Genomic DNA, 26,695 nt, shown 5'->3' with positions numbered 1-26,695 from the left:
ATGATAATAATAATAGCCTCATTAAAATACTATTGTTGCTTCTGTTGTTTTCAGCGTTTTATGTGCATAATCTGTTATTTAGTTTGAAATGTTCGTTGAAATAAGTAGATTTTTAGTTTTTGTTTATTTATTAAGTTAATATAAAACCATATAGTCACATTTTAGAATACAATAGAAAATAATTTTAGAATACAACTAGAAACACTGTCCTGGCCTGCTTCTAAGTTCAGTGGCATGAAAAAAAAATTAAAATAAAAAAATAAAAAATAAAAAAATACAATTTTTTTTTTATTTTTTATTTTTTAATCATCTCGCGGCCCATCCGTGGCTGCTCGCGGCCCACCTTTGGGTCGCGACCCCGACTTTGGGAACCACTGGAACACCCCCGTCCTACCTTACATTTACATTTACATTTAGTCATTTAGCTGACGCTTTTATCCAAAGCGACTTACAAGTTCTGTGTGACAAGACAGCAAGAAGGGTATAACTCTATCAGCTGAGTAACAATGTTCATCAAAGTGTTGCGTGTTACAGTGTAGGTTAGTTTATTACCTTATCCAGGGAGTACATAGCGAACACAGGGCCGTCGTGGGCCTTGATGGTCTTCAGCAGCAGCGGCTCCTTCCAGACGTACACGTCCCCGGTGGCGGCTCCCGAGAAGACCAGCTCCTCCGTCCGGCCGTAGCACACCGACATCATGCTCTCCAGCTTCCCCAGGTTCCCGAACACGCCGCGCTTAAATGTCAGGCCGCCACCTGGGATTACATACGCAAGAGTCACAGCGTTAGGTATAGTTCTTCAATATACCATTGTCTGGTCATTTAGGATTGCTTGTTCTAATTAAGACGGCGTAATGATGGATCAAACCTTTATTTGCTAATAATGAAGTTGTAATTATGTATTCAGTTTGAATAACACAAAGCAATTCAAGAGAATTCCCACCAAATCCAACCCCGAAACACACCTAAAAATCGTAGTCTTTTTTGTGTGTGATTATACCAATTTACAAGTTTAATACGTTTAATGAATGTACTGTAGTTCTGAGTGTGCAGGCTTTACTAATCCAGTTAAACCAATACATGGAAGCTACTGAACGCTGCATTAAATGTCACCTGTTTCTTCGAGGTGATTATATGAAATTAAATTGACAATGATATTGGTTTAATAGAGATGTATGAATGTAGTTCCAAGTGTGCAGGCTTTATTGTCTTTTGCTGCCATGTATCCAGCCCATCGTCGTACTTTACCAAGAGTCAAGAAGAAAATCATGTAAAAAATAATTCAAAACAGATAATATTACAATTCCCTGGATTCCACTACAGGACGACACAGGGTTACATCAGGCCTCACTCATTATTCATGTCACTCAATTTCTCCCTAAACAATTTTTCTGTGATTCTTCTTGCACAAGGTGAGACGATTTGTGAAATTGCCTGTTATGTCAAACTAATTGGTGCTAAGGAGAGAGAGAGGAGGAGCGAATGGTTGAGAGAGAGAGGGAGCGAATGGTTGAGAGAGAGGGAGCGAATGGTTGAGAGAGAGGGAGTGAATGGTTGAGAGAGAGAGGGTAAAACCTGCTTCATGCTTCTTGAGTGGGCTTTGTGGTGCGGACGGCAAACACAATGTCCGTGAAAGGTGGGTCATTTCATAGTTATTGTGGTCTGAGAAGCTCGAGGAACGGAGCGCACGTCCTGTCACCATAGCGACGCCAAACGTTGCAACACGGTCTGTGCGTCTCCCGCGTCTGCGTTGTTCCAAAAGCTTGGGAGGTGCGCAGCTACGCAGTCGGACCCTGCTCGCAATTATGCAATACCACGCCGCAAAACAAGCATGAAACACGTTTAACACTTTGAGTGCCAGCGACGAGATTTCTCGTTAGTTCATGCCAACCGTTGAGTGCCAGCCGACGAGAAATCTCGTTTTTAATCGTTATTTTTCTTCTTTTTTTTATCCACTTTTTCTCCCTATTTTCTATTTTTCTCCCATCCCAATTTCGTGTATCCAATTCTTCCCTCCCCTGTCTCGAACGTTGTTAGACCATGCCTCCCACAGGTCGGTTGTAGTGAGGACAGAAGCCTTGCATCACGTGTCCCCTCCGGTACACGAGGAGGCAGCCTGTCACATCTTTTCGCCGCAGCAGCTCGAACTCTCAGTGGCGAGGAGTAACGCGTGGGAGGCTCACGCTGCCCCGTCACTTCCTGCTTCCGTCGCACCGGCGTCACCAAACCGACCTGTAGGAGTCGCTGTCCACAATGTCAAATCCCCACCCACCGACTTTCCCACCCTCTAACACTTGCCAATTGTGTTAGTATGAACGACCGGCCAGCCGGTAGCAACACCAAGAGCTGGGCTCGAACCCAGCGTCTCCTGCGTTAGAGGCGAGCGCCTTGCCCACTGCGCCAATCAGCCGCTAATCGTTATTTTTTTTATTATCGATTTCCATACATTTTTCATCAATATAGCCTCACGTTACCAGTGGGGATCTGTCTGAGCTCGAACAGGGAAAATACCGCCCCCTATCGTCTCTCCGGATGGTACTGCACCCCATTGGATTGGATTGAATGAAACGCATGGGGAAAAAAGAGTTCGGATTCCACATTTTACTTGTCAGGCAAGTAACCGGAGACGATCCCAGTCATTGCCCACCATCAGAACAGTGTGGAATATGTCTTTCAACCACCCAGCGTTGGATCAATAAACGCGATCGATATTTGGAATGGCGATCAGGAATTGGAATAATCTTTTTGGAGAACATCTGATCTGAGATAAGGAATCTATTTTACCAGTATTGGGATAATCAGAGTTTTCACCTATATATCAACGTGTCCCCTATGTGTGTGTGTGGCTGTGAGTGTGTGTAGCTGATCAGGAAATAAGATAATGGATTTTTCAGCCCACTTCTATAGCGTGCATAAGTACACATAATACTATCGATAATCTAGCGTTTATTTGAAAACGATTCATAAATAGGCCGAAAAATGACAACGTGTTTTGTGTATTACAGTAAAGCGCGATTCCTGCATAAACTTTAATTTTTTCTGAACGTTTAAAAAAACGAGCGTTTTTCAAAATGGTATAAAACGGAAATGAACCGATTAAAAAACAATCCGTTTCGACAATGTTGACTGCAAACAAGTCATTGATAAGCGACGGTCGTATTAGACACATAATTGGGCCATAATTTAAGATATAGTTTATGCGTTCACAAATGTGAGTGCTCTGTCATTGAATAGAGCGGTGGCACGCAGCGGGGTATATAGGACTGGCACGGCTGGCACGGAAAGTGTTAAGGGACGTCTACTGGCCCACATTGTACTTAGTACTTGCTTACACACTACAGCCAACATACTAGGTTTCAACTATGGGTTAATATGTTTGGCTTGTTCGGGAATAAGTAACTGTGTTACCTGCATGTTGCCAGAACCTGATGTGCTTCATGCCCACAGTCACCAGCTTATCCATCACCAATGGGTTACACTTCACTACAAACAACTTGTCCTTATGACCGCTGAGGACAAAGAGAGACAGAGAGATAGACAGAGAGAGAGACAGAGTAAATCAAGTTATAAAGTGTAATAAAATGACAGAAAATGTCAGAGGAAGTGGGATACAGCAGACAGACACGGACCTAGCAGTTAATTCTGGCAAAGTGGTGTTTAGTATTTTAGACTGAATCTGTATTAGAGAGAGCTAGCCGATAATGAGACAGAGAGAGTTGAACAGAGGCCTGGCTAAGACAGAGGCAGCACCAAGGCCACATTCCTTAACGAGATATAACACGCTCATTTAGGAGACACAGAGAGGAGCGGTCGTCGAGGGAGAGAGAAGGTGGTAGAGAGAGAGAGAGAGAGAGAGAGAGAGAGAGAGACAAATTACAGAAAGACAGTGGTAGATCGCTTATTTGGTTCAGTTGTGTTTTTGAAGCAGACAGACACAGAGAGAGAGAGTGGACCATGAGGAGAGAGCTAGCGAGCTAGGAGATATGCCACTAGCGAGCGAGGAGAGATAGGCCGCACAACCAAGAGAGATAGAAGTTATTGATTTAAGGGATAAGTGGCGGTGTTTGCAGGGCTATATCTAGATTCTATATTATAGCTATGGATACAATATTATGGCCCATTTGACATCAACTATCTATCATTCAATATGTGAAAAAGAATACATTTTTTCATGCATACGTTCATGTGTTATACCGTGGTGAATATAAGTATAGTTTCAGATTGATCCTGGCTAATCCCAGAAAGCGGCGCTATGGAGGAATACGTGAATTTCACTAAAAGCGTTGGCGTTGCTCGCCTGGACACGCTACTGTACAACTGTACAAGCAAAACTGTACATTGGAATATCGACTAAACCATACATGGTTCTAAGAAGAGGGTCTCGTGTATTCTTGGGAGGTAATTTACTGTACATTGGAGGGGGTTGGGTTAGGACATTTACAGGGGCCAGTTTCGAATTGCAGTCTCCCGTAGGTGTTCTTTGAGAGTGGTTTTGAAAGTGGGTAGTGATTCACATTCCTTTACAGCTTTGGCTAGGGCGTTCCACATTGATGTGGCATAATTGCGAAACGTGTTTAGTCCCTTGTTTGAGCCGAATCTGGGTTTAACATGATTTGTGGAGCTCCCTCTGGTGTTGTGGTCGTGGTATTCACTGACCTTTGGGAAGTATTTTGACATGTACAGTACATGGGTATCGTGTAGTGTATCTTGTAGACCAGGCCCATTGCAAGTTGCTGTACTCTGTCGTCTACTCTAAGCCATCCTAGGTTGTCAAAGTGGGCAGGGGTGAGGTGGGTTCTAGGAGTAAGGTCAAGCAGTAGTCTGACCAGTTTGTTTTAAGATGTTTGTAATTTTGTTTTTAGCGCCTTTGAGGTGCTTTGGTACCATGAGGTGCAAGCATAGTCGTAGTTGAATGAGTGCTCCTGCCAGAGTCTTCAGGGTATTCTTGTTTACCAGAGAGGAGATCCGGTACAAGAATCGAGTTTGTTGGTTGACTTTTTTTTATTACATTGGATGCCATTTTGTCGCAGGAAAGATTTGCCTCTACAATGTCAAGTCAAGTCAAGTAAATTTTATTTATATAGCACATTTCCAGGCAGCGGCAGCTGGCACCAAAGTGATTCACACGCAGGTTGATAAAAACAAAATAATGTGATGCAATATATAAGATTAAAAACATAATAAAGCAATGAAAGTAATAGAAACAAAATAATATGATGCAAGATATAAGATTAAAAACATAGTAAAGCAATGAAAGTAATAAAAACAGGTAGGACACAGTCAAACAAAGAGGATAGAAGGGCCAGGGGTCTAGTGGTCATTAAGTGGGGGGGAAGGCCAAGGAGAACAGGTAGGTTTTTAAAAGTGATTTAAGTTGAGGCTGAGCTCCAACAGGAGATCTCACAAGAGGAGTGGTTCGATGTTTGTACTGAAGCACATAAGGTGACTAATTCTAATTCCTGGAGAGAATATAAATGGAAGGTCATTAGTAGGTTTTTCAAGACCCCCTTATTGACTGCTAAAGCAGGTACGACTCCCACAAGCGAATGCTGGAGGGGATGTGGTGAACAAATAGGTAACCATACACACATTTTCTGGACATGCCCAAAACTATGTCACTTCTGGGATGATGTATTCAGGGATGTAAAAAAATTATTCGACGTGGACATTCCACAAGATTTCAAAACTGCCATTCTCGGAGTCATACCAGAGGGCATTGAGGAAAGGAAAAGTGTGTATCTTCTTCAAATACTGTTAACTGCTGCCAAGAAAATGATCACAATTAATTGGTTAAAACCCAGTCCCCCAACACATAACCAATGGCTAAACAAAGTTAAAGAAATTCAGGACATGGAGAGGATGACTCATCTGATCAGGTTGCAAGGTGAACAGTTCGATAGAAAGTGGGCTTGTAGGGGCGGCTACGTGGCGTAGTGGGCAAGGCGCTCGCCACGAATGCGGAGACGCTGGGCTCGCCTGTTCGAGCCCAGCGCTCCACATTGCTTTCAGTTTAGCTGGTCGTTCATACTAATACACATTGGCCGTATTAGGGGGTGGGAAACTGATGGGTGGGGATCGGACGTTGTGGACAGCGCCTCCTACAGGTCGGTTGGTGCGCCTGCGCAGTAGAATCAGGAAGTGTCGGGGGCAGCGTGAGCCTCCCACGCGTTACTCCTCGCCACTGAGAGATCGAGCTGCGCAGGTGAAAAGATGCGACTGCTGTTACCTCAAGTACCGGAGGGGACTTGTACTATGTATGACTTAGTCCACATTGCAGCCGGCTTGTGGGAGGCAAGAAACAGCGTTCGTGACAGGGGAGGGTTGAATTGGATGATACGAAATTGGGATGGGAGAAAATATAGAAAAATGGGAGAAAAAGTGGATAAAAAAAAAAAAAAGTGGGCTTGTATAGAGCGAATAGGGCTATAAAGGCAATGTATTACTTATTTTCATCTTATTATTTTCATCTCACTCCCCATTTTATTGTCATTTTATTTTTAAATATTATTATATATTTTTTTTTAATATTTTTTCTGTTAATGTATTTATTTTTGCGCCCCTTCCCCAAGCATAGCTGTCTCTTGATGACACGGTACAGACAGGATGTTGGTTGAGAACTAGTTGTAAGGTATATCTGCATATCTGTACTGTCTTGATTTTGTGCTGAATAGAAGGGATATGTGAACGGGAAGAAGGACGAAATCCTAACTGCATGCATTTACATGCTTTTGAGAAAGGTCAGTGATGGAGGATGAAGGGTTGGATTTGTAATGCAGTGATGGTGATACAACCAAAGCTCGGGTATAAGAGAATGTTTGCTATTGCTGTACTACACCCAGAGAAGAGAGGTTGACACGTAGTATATTCTGGGTTACCTGTTTATTTATTTATTTTGTTTTGTTGTTGGTTTTTGTGTGTGTCCCCCACGCCCCTTCCCCTTCCCCAAGCATAGCTGTCTCTTAATGATACGGTACAGACATGATGTTGATTGAGAACGTGATGTAAAGTATATCTGCATATCTGTACTGTTTTGATTTTGTGCTGAATAAAAAAATATATGACCAAAAAAATATGATTTAAAAGCCTGCACGGTCTGGGCGGTCCGTACGCTGAGGGGGAGGCTGTTCCACAGTCTAGGCGCTGCGGTGGAGAAAGCTCTGTCTCCCCTAGTCTTGAGCCTAGTTCTAGGCACCACCAGTAGCAGCTGGTCAGCTGATCTGAGGGATCGGTGGGGGGTGTGGCGGTGCAGGAGTTCGGACAGATAGGGAGGAGCCGTGCCATTTAGTGATTTAAAAACATTTAGGGCTAATTTAAAATCGATCCTAAAGCGGACAGGCAGCCAGTGGAGCGAGGCCAAAACTGGGCTGATATGTTCATGTTTTTTTGTTTTGGTGAGGAGGCGCGCGGCTGCGTTCTGCACCAGTTGTAGGCGGCGAAGCAAGGATTTGTCGATGCCCGTGTAAAGGGCATTGCAGTAGTCGAGGCGAGTGGTGACAAAGGCATGTATCACCGTCTCTAGGTTACTTTGGGAGAGGTATGCCTTTGTCTTCACCAGGAGTCTAAGGTGGTAAACGCTGTTTTTGACTACGGCGCTAACCTGTTTGTCAAATTTTTAATTGCTGTCGAAGATGACCCCGAGGTTCCTGACAGAGGTGGAGAGGTTTGGACCCAGGGGACCAAGTGCGTCAATGAGGGGGGTCGGGGGGGGCACTATTAAAAACAATGACCTCGGTTTTCCCTTCATTTAATGTCAGGGAGTTTTCAGACATCCAGCACTTGATTTCTGCCAGGCAGTCAAGTAGTGGTGTTATTGATGTTTTCCCTTGGGTGGGCTTTAAGGGGAGGTAGACCTGCACGTCATCGGCGAAGCAATGGAATAAGATGTTATGTTTTGCCAAGATCTGGCCTAGGGGGAGTATATATAGGAGGAAGAGAGTGGGACCCAATATCGAGCCTTGGGGCACCCTGCAGGTGAGGGGGGCCACAGAGGAAGTGAAGTCACCAAGTTGGACAGAGAAGGTCCTATTACTTAAGTAGGACCGGAACCAGTCTAAGACGGGGCCCCTAAGGCCTACGTAATGCTCGAGGCGAGCTAAGAGGATGTGGTGATCTACCGTATCAAAGGCGGCTGTGAGGTCAAGGAGTAGTAGTAGGGATGAGTTACCTGCATCAGCAGCTGAAATCAGGTCGTTTAAGACACGGAGGAGGGCCGTTTCAGTGCTGTGTCGTGGTTTAAAGCCAGATTGGAATTTATCATGGATGTTGTTGTGTTGAAGGAATGATTGTAGCTGTATGTAGACTATGCGCTCCAGGATTTTTGATAAAAATGGTAATTGTGAGATGGGTCTAAAATTGGCAAAGACAGAGGGATCGAGGTTGGGCTTCTTTATCCGGGGCTGGACCACAGCATGCTTGAAGGCAGCCGGGACACATCCAGTGCTGAGGCAGGCGTTTAGTAGAGGTAATAATGCGAGGAGGACAGGGTCAGGTACTTCCTTTAGGATGCGCGAGGGGAGTGCGTCTGAGGGGCAATTTGTTGGTTGCAGGTGTTTAATGGCATCAGAAAGTGAGGAGAGGGAGACCGGGGCAAACTGGTCAAAAACAGCAGGCAGTGGGAGGAGGGGGGGTGGGGAGGGCAAGGGGGGGAGGGGGGAGAGAAATCTAAGGGCAGAGACTTTGCTGATGAAAAAGTGTTGGAATCCTTCACATAGAGCTAATGAAGGTACGACAGAGGGAGTGGCACAGGGGTTGATGAGGGAGTTTGGGACTTTGAACAAGGCCTGGGGTTTATTTGAATTTGTTGTGACTAGGTTAGAAATGTACGTTGTTTTTGCAATTTTGATAGCCGTTGGTAGATGGACAGAGCGCTGTGTAGGATTTGGAGGGAGACATGCAACCTGTCATTCCTCCATTTCCTCTCGGCACGTCTACATGCACATCTAAGAGTACGCATGGATTCATTTAGCCAGGGTGTGGGGAGGGGTTTTATGCGTTTAGTTTTAAAAGGTGCTACAGTATTTAAAATATCGGTGCATGACTCGTTGAACATGGAGAGATAGTCATCGATATTTGGGACACTGTTTGCATTTAAGACACATATTGGGGAGCTGGAGAAGGCATCAGAAAAATGGGCAGCAGTGTCAGAGGTAAATGTGTGTGATTTTTTTGTAGGTACATAGCAGAGCAAGGGATTTTAGTGGAGAAAACAATAGGTGAGTGGTCAGAAAAAGCAGCAGCACATATATCAATTATATTGACAGATAGTCCAAATGACAGGACGAGATCAAGTGTGTGTCCTTTTTCATGCGTTGGTGCTGTGACAGATTAGGTGAGATTGAAAGAGTCAATGAGATTTAGGAAATCTCGCGACAGGGGATGTGATTCGCAACACACATGGATATTAAAATCGCCGCATAGGAGAATGTGATCGTATCTAACCATCAGTCCGGAGAGGAAGTCCATGAAGTCATTTAAAAAGTCCTTATTGTATTTAGGCGGGCGGTATATGACGGCGCAGACCACGACGGATGACAAGCTTAGTTCAAAAGATTGAACTTCGAAACTAGCGTATTTCGCTGCCGGCTGTGAGAGGCGGCAGTGGAGAGTGGATTTGAACACTGAGGCTATTCCACCCCCTCTGCCCGAGGGGCGAGGGGTGTTGAAAAAAGTGCAGTCGGGGGGGAGAAGTTCGGAGAGCGGCAGTAGCTCGCCAACTTGGAGCCACGTCTCGGTAATGAACATGAAATCCAGGCCACGGGAGGTGAAGAAGTCGTTTATAATGAACGTCTTGTTGGCTATCGACCTAGCATTCAACAGGGCTAAGTGGAAGTTTAGCTCTGGGCTAGCCGGCGGTGGGGCGCGCTCCAGCCGCCGAAGGACATCAAAACACACACCACCGCTCGGCCTGCGGGCCCGTGGAATACAGCGATGATGCGGGGGGTCCCGCGCCGGCCCAAGAGGAGCAGGGCCAGGCGAGGGGGCAGACAGTCCCGGTCCCGAAAGTGGCAGCAGGGGCTCGGGGGAAACAGCACAGAGCCAGCGGTCTCTGGGGAGCAAAGAGCGTTGGGCTGCAGGGAGATAACATCCATCATAGAGGGGACCGACGTTGATCATGGACGAGGAGGCCAGCAGGTAGGCCTTGATTTTGACGTGTACACCGCCTCGTTTTCCCCTGCTCCTGTAACGTTTTTTACGTAAAGGAGGCACAGGGAGGGCGTCGTAGGTGAGCAGGGATGTTCAGGAGAACGAGGGGAAGACTTGTCACTTTCTCGCCCAAACAATGTGATGAAAGCGTTTCGCTGAAGGCTCTTAAGTTTAAAAGAGCTTGTCGATCATAAACCAATAGAGTGGAGATGTCCCGGCAGAAGATACATAGAAGCAGAGTAATAACAAGCAGGAGACTAAGCGGACAGTACCGACGAGGCCGACGGCTAGCCGGCACACAGGCGCCATCTTGCTTCGGGGGCGTGAGATCACTTTGAGAGATCACGATGGAACCTAGGTATGTAATTTCATCTTTCCTTGTGACAATATTGTCACCCACTGTAACTGAGAAGGCGTCGGTCTTGCTGAGTTTGTTATTTGAACCGAAGAGAATGGACTCTGTTTTGCCCAGGTGTAATGATAGTTTGTTATCAGCGAGCCATATGCAGATTTTGCCTAGTTCTGAGCTGAGGGTTTTTTCAATCTGAAACTTGTTCTTGTCAGAGACCAGCAGGGCTGAGTCATCCGCGAACAGGAACAAGTTGCAGTCACAAGCTGACGACATGTAATTTGCATAAATTAGGAACAGTAGCGGTCCTAGTATGCTTCCTCGTGGAACACCACAGCTCACTGGGAGGGGGGGGGGATAGGGTACCGTTTACCTCCACCATCTGTTCTCTCCCCTCCAGGTAGGATTGCATCCAGCTCACTGATACACTATCAAAACCAATTGCTTTTAGCTTGTCAATCAGAATGGTGTGATTGACAGTGTCGAAGGCCTTTTGTAGGTCCAGCATGACCATGCCGCAGTATTTGCCCGTGTCCACCTCTTGTTTGATGTGGTCGTTTAAATAGAGAAGGCATGTGTCAGTGGAGTGGGATGTTCTGAAGCCAGATTGGAATTCGTAGATTCGATTTTTTTCCGCGAGGTACTTTTTGACCTGTTCGTATACTATTTTTTCCATGACTTTCGAGATGGGGGTAAGGATAGAAACAGGGCGGTAGTTGCCTGGGTCTAATTTGCTGCCCTTTTTGTGCAGGGGTGTTACTCTCGCAATTTTGAAGTCTTTGGGTACGTGTCCCTGTTTTATGGAGAGGTTTATTATGTGTGTGATGACTGGGGTGATGGCGGCTGCTGAGTCTCTGAGGAATTTGGAGGGGATATTGTCATGGCCAGGTGTCCATCGTGTCGCCAACATAATCCACCACAACACATCAGGGGCATTGGACGCGTTAGGGTGGGCGATACTGCCACTACCTGGATGGTGATACTGCCACTACCTGGATGCGGCCAGTATTGCACTCTAGCGATCTCAAGAGTGTTTCCCTATGGTAACCCAGAGGTCCGTGTGAGAGAAATTAATAAATATATTAAATAAAAGAAATAGCGATGAAAACCCGACTATAGTCGGGTCTGGCGCTGAACGGTTGGTGAGTTAACCTGACTATGCTCGGGTCTGGCGCTGATTGAGTTAAAGATACAATGGACTTTCAATGTTTGTTGAAGGCACAGGGGAAAAGATAGGTTACGTTACCATTGACTATTCTAAAGTGCTCGTTGTCTTGTCAATGAAACATAATATGAAACGGTAGCCAAAGTAACAAAAAGAGGTTTAATTATATTTACCATTGGTGAAGGTGAAGGGATAACATAAAAATTATGACAGACAATGGACAGGACTGTACAGACAGGATCAGCCATCACACATAGGGGAGAACAGAGCACATATGCACAAGGGGATGACGAGACAAGAAACACCTGGGCTGATTACAAATGGATACACCTGGGAGGGAAACGGCAAAGAACTACAAGACCAGGACAGGGGACTACAACCAGACATTACACATCACACTGGGGAACACCTGATCAGGGTACAAACACACCCACACGTAACAATAGGGTTTCAGCCAGAAAGCATGTGGGAGTGAGAATGAACCACAACGCAGAGGATCGATAATACGGAGGCGATGAAGGCTGATTAAAATCAACGACAGGCTGAAAACTACTCTAATCTAACAGCTCTGTTTAACCTCTTAACACATTGGGTGCCACGCCCTTTCCGGGAAGTGCATAGGCTCATGCCACCCATTAACCCCATGTAATCTGCCACCTTGTTTGTAGAGCTAAACCTATATTTTATATTATAGCTATGGATCCAATATCATTGTCAATTGACAGTATGAACCTTCCGTTCAATATGCCATAAAGAAATATTTTTTCCATCGATACGTTCCCGTTTTATACCGTGGTGAATATGAGTGTTAATATATCGGAATGATCTGAGATAATTCCTCTGAGGCTATTTATAAGGCGCAATGTGTTATGGTTTGTAACCGACCCCAATCGCACAACACAAGACAGGTATGAGAGTAAGCCAAAACAGGGCATTTATTTATTACATAACAAAAAGCGGCACAGTCCCTTTAAGGGAGAACACAAAAACACTAGAGTCAAAGAAATATGGAAAATGCGGCACTGTGCCTTTAAGAGGCGAACAGGCTAAGGGACTAAGGCTAAGGGACAGGGCCAGGGCTAAATGTTAAGGACCAGGACCAGGGGCACTGGAGAGGGGGACAGGGACAGAGGCCCGGAGAGGCGGGCTGGAGACAGGGACAGAGAACAGGGTAAGGCCTTGGACAGGGCGAGGGCCAGAGCTGCTTACAGGGATGAGGACAGGGTTCCGACGGCGGAGGCCTGGCACGGGGACAGGGGCCCGACGGCGGAGGCCTGGCACGGGAACAGGGGCCCGACGGCGGAGGCCTGGCACGGGGACACTCCTCCTCCTCTTCGGATGCTGCAGACGGGCAGCGCAGAACAAAGGGGGTCCCAGGGGACCGGGATGGGAACACGCCATCCTCCCGTGGAATACTAGGGAGCGACGACGAGCCTGGGTCCAAGGGGAACGGGATGGGCACACGCCGTCCTCCCGTGGAATACTAGGGAGCGACGACGAGCCTGGGTCCAAGGGGAACGGGATGGGCACACGCCGTCCTCCCGTGGAATACTAGGGAGCGACGACGAGCCTGGGTCCAAGGGGAACGGGATGGGCACACGCCGTCCTCCCGTGGAATACTAGGGAGCGACGACGAGCCTCACCCCAGGAACGAGGATCACGAAGAGACGCCTTCCTCCCGTGGAATCGGGAGCGATGACGAGCCGCCTTGACGTCTGGAGTGGGAACACTGGAAAACCTCCCGTAGAGAATTAGAGAGCGAAGACGGTGTCCCACTCCAGGCAAACGGCGACAGGTGGTGACGTACAGAATGGTAACGTCCAGAACTCCATGAACAATGAACACAGATACAGAGTCCAGAACACAGAACGACCCGACAAGGACCATGGCTATGAAATCCTTGCACGATCAAGCTGAAATTGACGTCAAATTGCTCTTTCCTTTGGCCGGTTGGATTCCAAAAAGAATTTTCCAATTATTTGATCGCCATCTGGTAGATCATAAGTCATAATGAATCCGGTGTCCCAAAAAGTATTCCATGCGATCTGGTGAAGCCCTCGCTTCAGGCTAACAGAAAAGTCCGCCCGGAGCATTGTCAGTGTGACACCAGGTCTGCAACAGGGGTTACTGCATTTTCGAGACAGCACCACTACCAGGATCTGGCCGGTACTGCACCTTCGGAGTCCCAATATGCCTTTTCCAGCCAAAATACAGCTCTGTGACATGAAATAGGATATTAATATGTAAAAAAAGGAAAAACTAAACAGAAACGAGAATCTTCATTTCCGGCACTCAACCGCTGGGCCACAGAAACGAGAATTCTCGTGAACGGCAACCAAAGGGTTAACAGGCACCCAGAAAAGTGGCACTTTTTCTTTACTTAAACTTGAGGACTGCATACTTTTTTTGCAAAGCTTAGCTTTATACTTATAGCACATGCATGAGCCTGGTCTCTTTTGAAATATAACATTCTGAAGTTACTAATGCAAAAAAGGGAAATTACTTTTAGTGCTAATGAAATAGAGTAACAGAGGTCTGAACTTGAGTTGAACTTGTGTACTCACATTTTTCTGTAGTGGTTGCAAGATTACATATTCCAATATTCCAGCATAGAGGTATAAGCTGGAAAACACAGCAGTTCAATAGCCTGAAGTCTTATGTAGTACAGGTCCAAGTTTTATAAAGATCCGTTCAGAAATGGGTCTTTGAGAGAAGTTTTAGTAAAACCGACGCTAAAAAGAACGGTTTTCCAAAATCTCTGATTCACTTCCCGTTTTCGCTCATCAACTTTCACCTAGTTCCTATATTCGCAGCCCCCCCTTGTGGGGTATCGTTGGAAGCGTACACTCGTTGGCTACAATGCTGACCACTGATTTTTCCCATCAGATGATTGGCAGTTCTGGAGCATCTGGAGTCCGGGGTGGTCATCTGACATATCGTCATGTAACTCGAGAACCGAGGCACAGATTTGGTCGAATGAGGTGGCGTTCGAACAGCAACAAATAGATCTTTCGAATGGTATATCATATGTTCTGCGAAAAATGCAGCCCCGAGCAGCTAGATGCTTGAGTATTTACCTGGCTGTCGCTAGCTTCTCTCCTTTCTTCCAGTCCCAGACCACAATGGAATGGTTGTCGTCTATCCCTACTGACACCAGGCTCTTCCCATCCGCTGGGATAAGAGGGAAAACATCATCAGGGTCCATAGTATTAGACGAGAGTATTAGAAGAGTGAGCTGGTGCATGTTGTTTTGCACTGGCACAAGTGTCACATGGTCTTCTGTCATGTGTTTAAAGGATAACTCCACTATTTTGGGAAATTAGCTTATTTAACATCTTCCCTGGAGTTAGACAAGAAGATGCATACCCTTTTTGTCTCTGTGCGTGCATTTTAGCTTTGGGAATAGATGCTCCGTTAGCATAGCTTAGCTTCATCACTGGAAGTGAGGCAGGACAGTAGCCTTACAGTGCCTTACAGTGTATTGCAAGGTCTGACATTGACCAAACTTGATATGCATGACCTTGGTGGGCTCTAGGTCAACTCCTGAAAAGGGGGTCAATGTCAGACCTTGCAAGTTAGGGGCGCACTGAAATTATGGCAAGGGTTATTAGCCCCCTAACTTTTGATTGCAAAGTCTGACATTGACCCCCTTTTCAGGAGTTGACCTAGAGCCCACCAAGGTCATGCATATCAAGTTTGGTCAATGTCAGACCTTGCAATACACTGTAAGGCACTGTAAGGCTACTGTCCTGCCTCACTTCCAGTGATGAAGCTAAGCTATGCTAACGGAGCATCTATTCCCAAAGCTAAAATGCACGCACAGAGACAAAAAAGGTATGCATCTTCTTCCGCGATTATGTCGGGGAGTTCGCGACCCTCTCTGCGCCACCCCCCTTCCCCCTGTCTCCGGCTGTCCCTGAGCAACGACCGGAGTGTTGAATGTCCCGTGACTAAGACGGGGAGGACGTGACCCTCTTGCGCCGCCCCTGTGCCTCAAATAGATCCGCTATCAACTCTATCTTTAATCTTTCAAAATGTTCAGTTGCTATCGCTATTAGCTCTATCTTTAATTTTTCAAAATGTACAGTTGCTATTGCATGCACTCATCTGTGTTTCACCACACACATGAGTGCATGCTTACCAACTGTCCGTCTGCAACACTACTATCACCGACATCTAAGAAGGGAGATCCCCCCTTGAACGGCCCTTCTAAGGTTTCTCTCCTCCACATTGCCTGTGGAGCTTTTTTTTTTCCCTATTGTTAGGTTTTAGTGAGTTTTTCCTTACCTTCGCGTGGGGTATGTCTGGGAGTGCTTGCATTCTTTCATTTATTTGCATTCATCTAAAAAATGTTTGGACCCTATGGTGTTCTTGTTCTGTTCTTGACTTATTGTTATGTTGTCTTCTTGACTTGTTTAAAGAAGACCTGTACGGCCCATGGGGACATTAACGTGTGTTGTCGGGCCCTATAAATAAATTTGATTTGATTTGATTTGTCTAACTCCAGGGAAGATGTTAAATAGGCAAATTTCCCAAAATAGTGGAGTTATCCTTTAACAGGGTTTAACATGGAGGTCAATAAAGACCCATTATCAAAAGCTGACAGTCCTCTTTAACGCATTCATCTTTTAATCTTAAATACATATTGTATATGTAGACGAGCCAACAGCATGTCAAACTGTCCTTGGGCAAGACAGTGAACTCTAACTACTCCCAATGAGCAGGTTGGCACCTTGCATGATTGCCTCAACCATTGGTATGTATGAGTGAATGGCATTCACAGTTGTAAAGTGCTTTGGATAAAAACCCTACATAAATGCAGTCCATTTACCATTTATACTGTCTAAGCACACAATCAGGTCACCTGTAAATTACAATGTGGGCAGTCAGCTGAAAGGTTAAATATCAAATGGGATTTGCCTGCTGTCTGAACATAGCTTTGATTTAATTGAAGCTCATTCTGACAAGGAAGTACAGCTCAGGCTCCATTTCACAGCCACCCACAAGCACATACACACATTCACATGTGCACATACACACATTCACACATACGCACACACACACACACACACACACACACACACACACACACACACACACACACACACACACACACACACACACACACACACACACACACACACACACACACACACACACACACACACACACACACACACACACACACACACACACACACACACACACACACACACACACACACACACACACACACACACACACACACACACACACACACACACACACACACACACACACACACACACACACACACACACACACACACACACACACACACACACACACACACACACACACACACACACACACACACACACACACACACACACACACACACACACACACACACACACACACACACACACACACACACACACACACACACACACACACACACACACACACACACACACACACACACACACACACACACACACACACACACACACACACACACACACACACACACACACACACACACACACACACACACACACACACACACACACACACACACACACACACACACACACACACACACACACACACACACACACACACACACACACACACACACACACACACACACACACACACACACACACACGTACCTGAGAAGTCCAGAGCACATACTCCTCTCTGGTGGTATCCCTTGAGCAGAGAAAAACACTTGAGGGTCTGGATGTCCCAAATATGGATGGTTGGATCCCTCCCCACCTACACACCCACATGCACACACACACACACCCACATGCACACACACGCACACACACACACACACACACACGCACACACACACACACACACACAAACAAACACACACACAAAAGCGTAAAAGTTAATTATGTTAATTTACTGTTGAAATTACCCTACAGAAATAGAAAACCCATAAAAGCAGTTAGTTGGGTAACACTTTATAATAACACTGTTATAAGACATTTATAAGGTATTTGTAGATAATGAACTAATCGTGAACAAACAATTTATATACCTTCATAAATTATTATTAAATAATTTATAACTATACTTGTATAACATTTACAAATTATTTATACATTATTTATAACTCATTATCAACATTGTTTGTACTTGTAATTGTTTGTTATTTAATGTGTAGTAACACATTTGTAGATGCTTTGAAAAATGGATATGAAAAAACAACTATACCTCAATTTATTTGTTCATGTTCAACAAATGATTTGTAAAACATCCTTAAAATATCTATAAATCATTTGCAGATGTTATTGTGTGCCCTAATATAAAGTGAAGACTGTTCATCATTAACATGTCTAATAGTTTGTTTATTATTTATGGACTTTTTACTCACCTGTTATGAACGATCTGTCTTTTATGAATATAGACACAAAGCAATTACCAGACTTGTCTTTTCCTGTTTAACAAATGATTTGTTAGACATTCATAAAACATCTATAAATCATTTGCAGATGCTATTGCGTGCTCTAATCCAGTGGTTCCCAAAGTGGGGGTCGCGAGCCGCCACGTGGGGGTCGCCAGATGATTTCCAAACAAAAACAAAAACAAATTGTATGCAGTCAGGCCACTGAACTTAGAAGCAGGCCAGGCCAGTGTTTCTAGTTGCAGCGGTGCAATAGTTAGATAACCTAGGTGAGGAACAACCAGGAGATCACTGCAACCCACACAAGTAGGAGAACTATCTCTCTCTCTCTTGCTCACACACACACACACACACACACACACACACACACACACACACACACACACACACACACACACACACACACACACACACACACACACACACACACACACACACACACACACACACACACACACACACACACACACACACACACACACACACACACACACACACACACACACACACACACACAAAGGGAGTTTGTGGACCCTTACAAAAAACTAAAAATCCATCAAAATCAGTGTTGTTGCTAATCATTGACACATGCTAGCCTGTAATAATCCCCCCTAGAAAAATCTACTTTGCATTTGATATATTGCAAATATATGCCATCACACACACTGGCATTTAAAGGGTTAGAATTATAAAATGAATATGTGGTGTTATGATCAGGGCTTAAGTTGAATAAAATATTGTATTATTTTCAATCTGACATTACAAAAAACAGAAAATCAAAATCAGTGTTGTTGCTAATCATACATATGCTGTTTTTTAACAATAATTTGTGATGCCATCACAAATACTGACATTTAAAGGGTACAAATAAAAAAATTCCTGCACCAGAATACAGGAAATGAAGTCTTTGTAACAACAAATTTCCTGGTGGGGGACCCCCAGACCCCCCGCTTAAAAAGTGGCCTGACTGGGGCTATATTTCGCACTATATTTCCTGGCCTGAATGATTTCCCCAGTCCGGCCCTGGTTAAAAGCCTCCAATGCTTATTAGTGTGTGTGCGTTTGAACGTTTGCATGTTTCAACCATATATTTCTATAAAAAATAAAAAAAATAAAAAAAAATAAAAGTATAAATTTAATTAATTTTTTTTTTACTTCCTATAATAGTGGGGGTCGCGGCTCCCTGACACCGTTATTTCAGGGGTCGCGGCCTGAAAACTTTGGGAACCCCTGCCCTAATCCAGGGGTTCCCAAAATGTTCAGGCCCCGACCCCTGAAATAACGGTGAAATAACGGAGCCCCACCATAAAGAAAAATAAGCCTGAAATGAGGCATAGACATAACAGTATTTTTCACCATTATTATTCCGTTTATTTCGTTCTATTGTGCTTATCTTAGTTAATATTTCATTTTACTCCACCTCTTTATTGTATTATGTCCGCTAATGTCGCACCGAAAACGACCAAAGCAAATTCCTTGTATGTGAAAACTACTTGGCAATAAAGACCTTTCTGATTCTGATCAATTTCTCCATCACCGCAAATCTGCCCCTCAATTAATATCGCCGCGGGGGGGGGGCATAATCCAACGGGACAATGCATTGGGAACTTAGACCTACCCCGTGAATATTATTGCGCAGATCGGAATACGGGTGCTCGTGTGGAATCACCCTTATGTTTCCACGTTGCGTGCGGCACTTCTCGTCTGCTGGCTCACCAGATTACAGTACACTGGTGAACAGCATGCAATGCCAGTCTTCCCACTAACAAAGACACCAGATGTTGTCAGTGGCAACATGGCAGTGCCATGGCAAAGTTGAATACAATATTTAAATAATAAATAAGATTGCATGGACTGAAACACATCTTTGGGATCCGGTGGCCAAACAAAATCAAGAATGAGGAACTGTGGCTGAAAGGAAGACAGGAACCAGTAGAGAAGCAGATCCTGAGACGAAAGTGGGGATGGATAGGCCACACTTTGAGGAAACCGGCAACCAGTACTACACGCCAGGCCCTGACTTGGAATCCCCAGGGGAAGCGGAGGAGAGGGCGGCCTAAGAACACCTGGAGGCAGGACACTGAGGCGGAGCTCAAGAGACAAGGAACTAGCTCGGGGGAGGCAGAAAGGACAGCCCAAAGCTTTGTTTGATGTCACAAAGAAGGGTGGATCCGAAAGCTGTCTAGAACATTTGTAACAGGTGATGAAAAAGTCAACAAATAATTAACAAACTGTATTAGACATTTGTTAATGATGAATAGTCTTCACTTTAGATTAGGGCACCCAATAACATCTGCAAATGATTTATAGATCTTTTAAGAATGTCTTACAAATCATTTGTTGAACATGAACAAATAAATGGAGGTATAGTAGTTTTTTCATATCCATTTTTCAAAGCATCTACAAATGTGTTACTACACATTAAATAACATTTAATAAACAAATCAAGTACAAACAATGTTGATAATGATATATAAATAATGTATAAATAATTTGTAAATGTTATACAAATAGTTATAAATTATTTAATAATCAATTACGAATGTATATGATGATTAGTTATTAGATAATGATTAGTTCATTATCTACAAATACCTTATAAATGTCTTATAACAGAGTGTTATTATAAAGTGTTACCGTTAGTTGTTTTAGGACATCATCAGGTTTAAGTTAGAAGTACGTTTAGTGTCACAGCCACAACCAGGCCCTAGTTTTTCTCTGCTCTGTGTCTGTCTGCCCTCATTACAACTAAGCTTAACTAAACTATATGGATGTCTTCCTGTTCCTCTCATCCTGGCTCATTCCCGTCACCCGTTTCAGCCTCCCGACCACTCCTCATCTGCCTGTCTGTCTGTCGCCTGCTGTCCTCATCTGCCTGTCTGTCTGTTGCCTGCTGTCCTTATCTGCCCGTCTGTCTGTCGCCTGCTGTCCTCATCTGCCTATCTGCCTGTCGCCTGCTGTCCTCATCTGCCTATCTGCCTGTCTGCCTGTCGCCTGCTGTCCTCATCTGCCTATCTGCCTGTCTGTCTGTTGCCTGCTGTCTTCATCTGCCCGTCTGTTTGTTGCCTGCTGTCTTCATCCGCCTGTTGTCTCTGACCTCACATGCCTACTTGTTGCCTGCTGTCTTCATCTGCCTGCCTGTTGTCTCTGACCTCACATGCCTACTTGTTGCCTGCTGTCTTCATGTGCCTGTTGTCTCTGACCTCACATGCCTACTTGTTGCCTGCTGTCTTCATCTGCCTGCCTGTTGTCTCTGACCTCACATGCCTACTTGTTGCCTGCTGTCTTCATCCGCCTGTTGTCTCTGACCTCACATGCCTACTTGTTGCCTGCTGTCTTCATCTGCCTGTTGTTTCTGACCTCACATGCCTACTTGTTGCCTGCTGTCCTCATCTGCCTGTTGTCTCTGACCTCACATGCCTACTTGTTGCCTGCTGTCTTCATCCGCCTGTTGTCTCTGACCTCACATGCCTACTTGTTGCCTGCTGTCTTCATCTGCCTGTTGTTTCTGACCTCACATGCCTACTTGTTGCCTGCTGTCCTCATCTGCCTGTTGTCTCTGACCTCACATGCCTACTTGTTGCCTGCTGTCTTCATCTGCCTGCCTGTTGTCTCTGACCTCACATGCCTACTTGTTGCCTGCTGTCTTCATCTGCCTGTTGTCTCTGACCTCACATGCCTACTTGTTGCCTGCTGTCTTCATGTGCCCGCCTGTTGTCTCTGACCTCACATGCCTACTTGTTGCCTGCTGTCTTCATCTGCCTGTTGTCTCTGACCTCACATGCCTACTTGTTGCCTGCTGTCTTCATGTGCCCGCCTGTTGTCTCTGACCTCACATGCCTACTTGTTGCCTGCTGTCTTCATGTGCCCGCCTGTTGTCTCTGACCTCACATGCCTACTTGTTGCCTGCTGTCTTCATGTGCCCGCCTGTTGTCTCTGACCTCACATGCCTACTTGTTGCCTGTCTGAATAATAGCTTTTCATTCAAAAACATTCCTTGGCGATGAAAAAGCCTCTGAAACAGCAATCAGGCCTTGTAACTTAAACACTTTCATTGACACCAATAGAAATATAATTACTTATTACATGGCGTTTTAACATTCGCCGAAATGCTTGATTGTGATTGGTCAATAGCCCCTGACAGCAGTGAATAATTTTTCGATAACCACCGGTGATTATTGTTTTTCGCAGCTGGAGCAATCAAGCCCACTGACACACACTGTTTCAGTGCAATCAGACACACCTGCCGGCTGCCGACGATAATAATAATCACTTTATTTGGGCTGACAGAGCCACAGAACAACTGCGTCTGCATTTGATCTCGTCTTGTCGATGGTGTAAAATGAATTAGGTATATTGTTAGTAAGTTAGCCATGTAATAAGCGGGATAATGTATAGCTATACTCGGTCATTGTCGTAAAATAATTGACCTTCACTGACGTTTAAAACACCTCGGCGAGGCGCCTCTGTATTTTAAACTCTGTGTCGGTCAATTATTTTGTGACAATGACCTCGTAGCTATACATTATCCCTTACTTAATGTCCATCCTTCAAGGGATCCCAAAACGATAACGTTTCAATCCCAAAGACCTCCCTCATTGTAAGAAGAAGTGAGTGTACAGTACAGGGGCGGAGCTAGGGGGTGGCTACCTGGGCTCAAGCCCCGGATGTATTCTGAAAAGCCCCGAATCTATTTAAAAAAAAAAAAAAAAAAAATGATTTTTTTTTTTTTTTTTTTTTTTTTTTTTAATTCATCATTGTTACATGAAAATATGTTTGCACCAGATTTAGCAGAAGCTAATTTCCATCTGTGGTCTGTCTATTTGAGTGAGTTAAGTCTTGGTGTTATGGTAGACTCAGACCTAAGCTTTAAATCACAATCAACAAGTTGACAAAAACTTAATTCTTCCACCTTAGAAACATAGCTAAAGTACGGCCATTTATAAATCAAAAGGACGCTGAAAACCAGATCCATGCCTTTATCTCAAGCCAACTCGACTACTGTAATGCACTCCTTACCGGCCTCCCGAAAAAATACGATGATAACTATTTTATTGCAATGCACTATTGCATTATTTTATTCTATTTGACTAACTATTTTATTGCACTGCACTATTTTACTTTGTATCAGTGAATCATAGACGCCTGGCCATAAGAGCATTCGGAGCATCTCTGCTCTCCCACTATTGAACTTGGGGGAGCAAAGGTATGATCTTGCTCCACCACTTTTTGATTATATGAAAAATATGATATATCCCCCCCCCAATATATAAATCTAACCATAACTACGTTATGGTTAACTGAGTTTTATAGTGAAAAGAGCAGCTTTATTGGTCAAGATTGAAGGCTCTATATTGCAGGAAATTGCACGTACAGGTTCATTAAATTAAAAAAAAATCTGTCGTGGAGGGGGTTGTGCCGGACCCCCTCCGAACCATCTGGGCTAAGCCCCGGATCTCCTACAATCCTAAATCCGCCCCTGTACCTGGCCTGTGGCAGCGTAGTCTTTGAGCGGGTGCACAGTGAGACTCAGGATGTCGTCATCATGCCCCAGGTAGAACCTCTGTGTGTGTTGCTGTCTGTTATAAACCACGCCCACAGCAGCCACATGGTACACCACCTCCCCCGTCTGAGTGTAGAACAGGTTGTTTCTGCAGTCGTAGCCCCGGTACCTGGAGGGAGAGAGAGAGAGAGAGAGAGAGAGAGAGAGAGAGAGAGAGAGAGAGAGAGAGAGAGAGAGAGAGAGAGAGAGAGAGAGAGAGAGAGAGAGAGAGAGAGAGAGAGAGAGAGAGAGAGAGAGAGAGAGAGAGAGAGAGAGAGAGAGAGACACACACACACATAGGCAGATAAACACACACATACACACACATGCATGAAATTAGTAATGTGGGTGATGATCTCAATCTTTAAAAGTAAATCCCAGTTTTCAAAGCCTGCCTCCTACACACTATAAAGTGTCTAATTAATCCCCAGAGTGTGGGTGTGTGTGGGTCTCTCTCTGTGTGCATGCATATGTGTTTCTCTCTCTCTCTGTGTATGTGGTGTGTGTGTGTGTGTGTGTGTGTGTGTGTGTGTGTGTGTGTGTGTGTGTGTGTGTGTGTGTGTGTGTGTGTGTGTGTGTGTGCGTGCGTGCGTGCGTGCATACAGGTGCGTATGTGTGTGTGTCTCTCTTTCTATTTCTGTGTGTGTGTGTGTGTGTGTGAGTGTGTGATTGGACTCTAATGAGTCATGAGTCTGGTCATTAAGTATTCACACACTGCTGTATCGACATCCCCACTGAGAGAGACCCATACTTAGCTAAGCTAAACGGTTAGGAGGCTCTCTCTCACACACACACCCGTGTACAAACTGTAGTCTGAGTCCTTGGTCCGGTCCTCTCTGTCGTTTCAGAGAGCCAACCTGTTGTTTCTTCTCTCTGCTCTGCTGTCGCAGCTGAGGAAGGTCCTCTTTATACACCTGCAACATACACAACCAAATGTATATATATATATACACACACACACACACACACACACACACACACACACACACACACACACACACACACACACACACACACACACACACACACACACACACACACACACACACACACACACACACACACACACACACACACACACACACACACACACACACACACACACACACACACACACACACACACACACACACACACACACACACACACACACACACACACACACACACACACACACACACACACACACACACACACACACACACACACACACACATCACACACACACACACCCCACCCCCACAGCTCCAGGCAACAGTAGTCAGGGCAACAGCTGCTAGGAACCGTCTGGCAGTGAAGATAAGGTGTGGTGTGATGGTTGCCATGGCAACCCAACACATCCTTGTGGAGCTTTCGATGGCAATACAAAGAGGGAGCGATAGTGGCAACTCTATTAGAATATCTTATCTCTCCTTTCCAAATGTCTTGAGTCCTTCAGGTTAACTCTTTGCTCCTCACCTCTCCTGTTTGACACTGTCTCCCTCTATTTGTATCTCTCTCTCTCATTTTCATGTTCGATCTCTCTGCAGAGTATCTGTTTTTTGTCTGCACTCGGCATCTCTCTGAGGTGTATCACTTTTTCATTCTCATTCTTGTTCTCTCTCTCTCTGTATCTCTCTCCCTCCCTCTCTCCTTCCCTCCCCCTCTCTCTATATATCTATCTCTCAGTATCTATCCTTCAGCAGAATCTCTGCATTTTACTTCTGCAATATGTTTGAATACAAGGCAGAGATATTTCTAACTTTGTAGCAGATATACTGCGGTGTGGCTTGTAGCTTCTATTTAGCGCTTGTAAGCAAATTATATATAGACAGATGCAGTACAGTAAATAGCTTGGAAGGAAAGCACAGACAGACAGACAGACAGACAGACAGACAGACAGACAGACAGACAGACAGACAGACAGACAGACAGACAGACAGACAGACAGACAGACAGACAGACAGACAGACAGACAGACAGACACAGACAGACAGACAGACAGACAGACAGACAGACAGACAGACAGACAGACAGACAGACAGACAGACAGACAGACAGACAGACAGACAGACAGACAGACAGACCTGTCTGTCATAATTGATCTGTATTTCCTGTTCAATATCAGAATCCAGCTCTGGGACATCAGACACATCACTGTCCGATTCCTCACTATTCGAGTCTCCATGACAATCTGGAGAGAGAGAGAGAGAGAGAGAGAGAGAGAGAGAGAGAGAGAGAGAGAGAGAGAGAGAGAGAGAGAGAGAGAGAGCGATAGACATGTTTTAGTGATACAAAGAGAGGGAGAAGGAGAGAGAGATAGAGATGGAAAAAGTTATAGAAAGAGATAAAGAGAGAGAGAAGTGTTTAATTAAGGATGGAAACTCATTCTCTAACATCAATTCAATATTTAATTCATCAGTGAATCTATAAGAAATCCCCACCTTGTATGTTGACCTCTGGTCCACCGTTCACGATGCCCTCAGGAAGACACCTCCACTGGAACACGGAGTGGTCGGCCCCGCCCGTCGTCAGCACCCACTGGAGGTCATAGGACCAGTGCACGTTGGTCACATGTGCAGAGTGGCCAATGTACTTCTTGAATTTAGCTCCTTGAAAACAAAGCAAGTAGGGATAGTAGAATAACAAACAAAAAGAAAGAAACCAATACATAATAAAACAATGAACATTTAAGCTTTTATTTAAAGTTTTGTTTTATTGCTGTAGGGAAATTGCGCACATACTAGGGCTGCTCGATTCGATTACGAGAACATCGGACGACAACTGAATTTGTTTTTACTTTTCTTCTCAACCAAAGGCTGCCTTTCTGTCATCTTCTACAAGTTATCAAAGATGTTTCAAAATAACTGGAGAAACCGTGGCTACCTCCTCCCTTTTATCTTGTTTTCATGATCGTGGGAAGACAAAATCACAATTGAAATTGAAACTCTTAATTGCCCAGCCCTAGTACATACCACTCTAAATATATTCAATATGAGTATCTAAGTAAATATAGCAGCTCCACTATTCAGAATACATGTATACAGGGAGTTAAATTAATAAATAGATACGAAAAAACAAGCTTTATCTTTTGTTGTTTGACCTTGATGCTTTTATA

At 44.7% G+C, this 26,695-nt stretch overlaps 1 protein-coding gene across 1 annotated transcript in view; it reads right to left on the bottom strand.

The window, feature by feature from the left end:
* LOC311234714 (echinoderm microtubule-associated protein-like 6) overlaps positions 1-26,695 on the bottom strand; it is a gene marked incomplete at both ends in the record, with an annotated part of 200,399 nt that overhangs the window by 118,708 nt on the left and 54,996 nt on the right. Inside the window, 8 exon segments of the mRNA XM_084321958.1 lie at positions 553-755; positions 3,408-3,508; positions 14,734-14,827; positions 17,311-17,416; positions 23,542-23,728; positions 24,394-24,512; positions 25,665-25,771; positions 26,022-26,189. Coding sequence (XP_084178084.1) covers positions 553-755; positions 3,408-3,508; positions 14,734-14,827; positions 17,311-17,416; positions 23,542-23,728; positions 24,394-24,512; positions 25,665-25,771; positions 26,022-26,189 — 1,085 coding nt within the window.

This window comes from Notolepis coatsorum, assembly GCF_963971535.1.
Source record: "Notolepis coatsorum genome assembly, chromosome: 9".
Lineage (NCBI taxonomy): Eukaryota > Metazoa > Chordata > Actinopteri > Aulopiformes > Paralepididae > Notolepis > Notolepis coatsorum.
Note: the sequence above shows the minus strand (reverse complement) of the source record. Positions and strands in the feature narration are given on the sequence as shown.